This window comes from Saccopteryx leptura, chromosome 1, assembly GCF_036850995.1.
Source record: "Saccopteryx leptura isolate mSacLep1 chromosome 1, mSacLep1_pri_phased_curated, whole genome shotgun sequence".
In the NCBI taxonomy this organism is placed as follows: domain Eukaryota; kingdom Metazoa; phylum Chordata; class Mammalia; order Chiroptera; family Emballonuridae; genus Saccopteryx; species Saccopteryx leptura.
The window spans coordinates 113,840,802-113,843,595 of record NC_089503.1 but is presented as its reverse complement, the minus strand read 5'-3'; the positions used below and the strand labels follow the sequence as shown (position 1 = coordinate 113,843,595).

Below are 2,794 nucleotides of genomic sequence, written 5' to 3'. Positions count from 1 at the left end.
TATAAGCATTTACTTGATATGCTATGGAATAAGTAAAATAATATTGTAATGGAAGTCAATAATTTTTTTTTCTGTTTACATATCTATTGTTAACTCACTGTCAATGTCAGAAAATTCTAATTCTCTCTGGGCCTTATTATCTGTATGGATAAATTAGGCAAATTGTATTTTATAGTATAAGTTAAATTACATAACATTGCCAATTTTTGAGTAACCTTAACTAATACAATTAGTAAATTTGTATGGTTCTACCTAATATTATTTTTTTTCTTTTATATTTCCTGTTTTTCTTCCAAGGTTTTCTCTGCATCAGCCTCTGTCTTAAATTCAATATAAGCAATCCCTTTACTCTTTCCATCCTTGCTGACTAGTCTGATCTCCGCAGCATCTTCAAACACTTCCTTCAATTCTTTCTGAGTAACTTTATAAGGCAGATTTTTAGCCAAAAGTGTTCTTGCATCTCGATCTTTTTTACTATCCTTTCCCTTTGGTTTTTCTAGTTTAATTTCATTGCCAAAGACTTTTAAACCAGTGAGTTCCAAGGCTTTTTCCAGGTCTTCAGCTGACTCAAAATCCACATAGCCAAACTTCCTGGACACACCAATTCTGACATCCACAACAGCAAGATCGTTTTTAGCAAAAACATCACTGATACCCGTTTTTAATTCAGGAGCAGATTTGCTGAAGTTCAGGTTCCCAACAAAGAGATTGAAAGCAGTAGTTGGTTCTGTGCCTTCCACCTTCTGTTTCTTGGCTTCAGGAGCAGCTTTCTGTTTGGCCATTTCCTTCTTTCGTTTTCCAGGTGCTTCTTTGACTGGCTCTTCCTCCTCTTCATCGTCCTCCTCTTCCTCCTCTTCCTCATCATCCTCTTCTTCATTGGCATCATCATCCTCTTCATCATCATCCTCCTCTTCATCTTCATCCTCAGCCGTGCTCTTGGCCTTCACAAGAAGAGCTTTTGGAGGAGCTTTCGTACCTTTGGCTAGTGCCAGCTCCATAGGCTCTTCTTCAGAGTCATCCTCTTCATCGTCATCCTCATCATCTTCATAGTCCTCATCGTCATCTTCCTCATCATCCTCATCATCTGAAGCAGGAGCGACAGCAGCCGCTTTCATCACTGCTGGCTTCAATTCCTCCTCATCTTCATTCTCATCCTCCTCGTCATCCTCTTCACTATCCTCATCGTCTTCCTCATCACTGTCTTCCTTCTTGGCATTCTTACCATTCTTTGCTCCCTTGGCAGGGGTGGCTGCTCCCTTTTTACCAGGAGTTGCTACCCACGCTTTGCCTGGTGTGCCTCCCTTCTTGCCAGGTGTGGCTACTGCTTTGGCTGGTGTAACCGCTGCCTTTTTGCCAGGGGTCGGCATAGCCGCTGCCTTTTTGCCAGCAGTGACAACTGTCTTCTTGGCTGGTGCAACGACCATAATCCTTCTTGGTGGAGAAACCATCACCTTCTTTGCTGGAGTTGTGGTAGCCTTCTTGCCTTTTTTCTGAGGAATGATAACCTCTTCTCCACTGCTTTCATCTTCTTTGTCATCTGACATTTCCTCATCTTCGCTATCTTCTTCTACCTCCTTTGGAGGAGGAGCCATTTTCTTGGGGTCACCTTGATTTTTACCAGCCGACATCTTTCCCCGCCGCATCAATTCTACCTAATATTATTTTTAGTTATAAACACATGTATGCTATTTTCAACATGTTAGAGAACCAAAAATCAAGACCCAACATATTTACTTTTGAAACAGTAAAACACAAAGCCAATATGCTTTAATATTTACTTCAAATGACAGATTTAGACTGATAAAAAACTGTAAACTAAAGTTATAGTTTACAGCTGCAAAAGCTCATAACACCAACTTTTTATTTCTTCTGCAATTTCTGATGTCTTACATACATCTCTAAGGATATATTTTTGTTTAATAAATATGTATGGTACTCATAATTATAGGAAATATATCAATTACTTGGCCAACTATTTTCCTTTATAATCTTAATATGTGGCACCATTTTCATTATTTTTTTACAATAAAACTATTCCAGAATGCCTTAGGTAATTGACCTAAAATAATTATAATTTTCTCTGCCTGAGAAAATTACTTTTAAATTTAAATTTCTTCTTATTCTTAAGGGAATGATTCACCTTGTCAATTCATTTGTTTTTGATTTCCCATTTTAATTAGTCTCAATTTAATTACAATTGATTGAGTTAAAATATCAAACAAGAAACTACCTGCATGAACAGGATAATCTCATTTTCCCAATAAGGATCACCTTACAATTTAGAGAAAAAATATCCAAACCCCTTTGTGTGTGATGTTTATTTTCTTGAGATAATGAAAAAAAAATAACTTGTTTTAAAAACAATCAAATCATTACAGGGGCCGAAGTAATTTTGTTTTTTTGTTAAAACACAGACACAGAGAGTGGTGGAAACACACAGGTGATTGTAATACATTAAGAAGGGGAGGGGGTGAGGGGAGGGGTACAAAGAAAACCAGATAGAAAGTGACGGAGGACAATTTTATTTTGGGTGATGGGTATGCAACATAATCGAATGTCAAAATAACCTTGAGATGTTTTTTCTGAACATATGTACCCTGATTGATTAATGTCACGGCATTAAAATTAATTTAAAAAAGAGAAGGCTGAGAACCACAAAATTCTAAACCCTTATTGTCTGAGATTTATCTTCCCCTCCCAAAGCTTAATCTAATCAAACACATTGATATAGTTAACCACATTTTAAGGGAGATGAAATTGCATTCGGAAATTGTTAGAAAATTAGGTTCAATCT

At 36.9% G+C, this 2,794-nt stretch overlaps 1 protein-coding gene across 1 annotated transcript; it reads right to left on the bottom strand.

The window, feature by feature from the left end:
• Positions 1 to 272: 272 nt before the first annotated feature.
• Positions 273 to 1,635, bottom strand: LOC136388124 (nucleolin-like). Its single transcript, XM_066360120.1, has one exon. The coding sequence runs from the start codon at positions 1,626 to 1,628 to the stop codon at positions 273 to 275; it is 1,356 nt and encodes a 451-aa protein (XP_066216217.1). The 5' UTR covers positions 1,629 to 1,635.
• Positions 1,636 to 2,794: the final 1,159 nt, after the last annotated feature.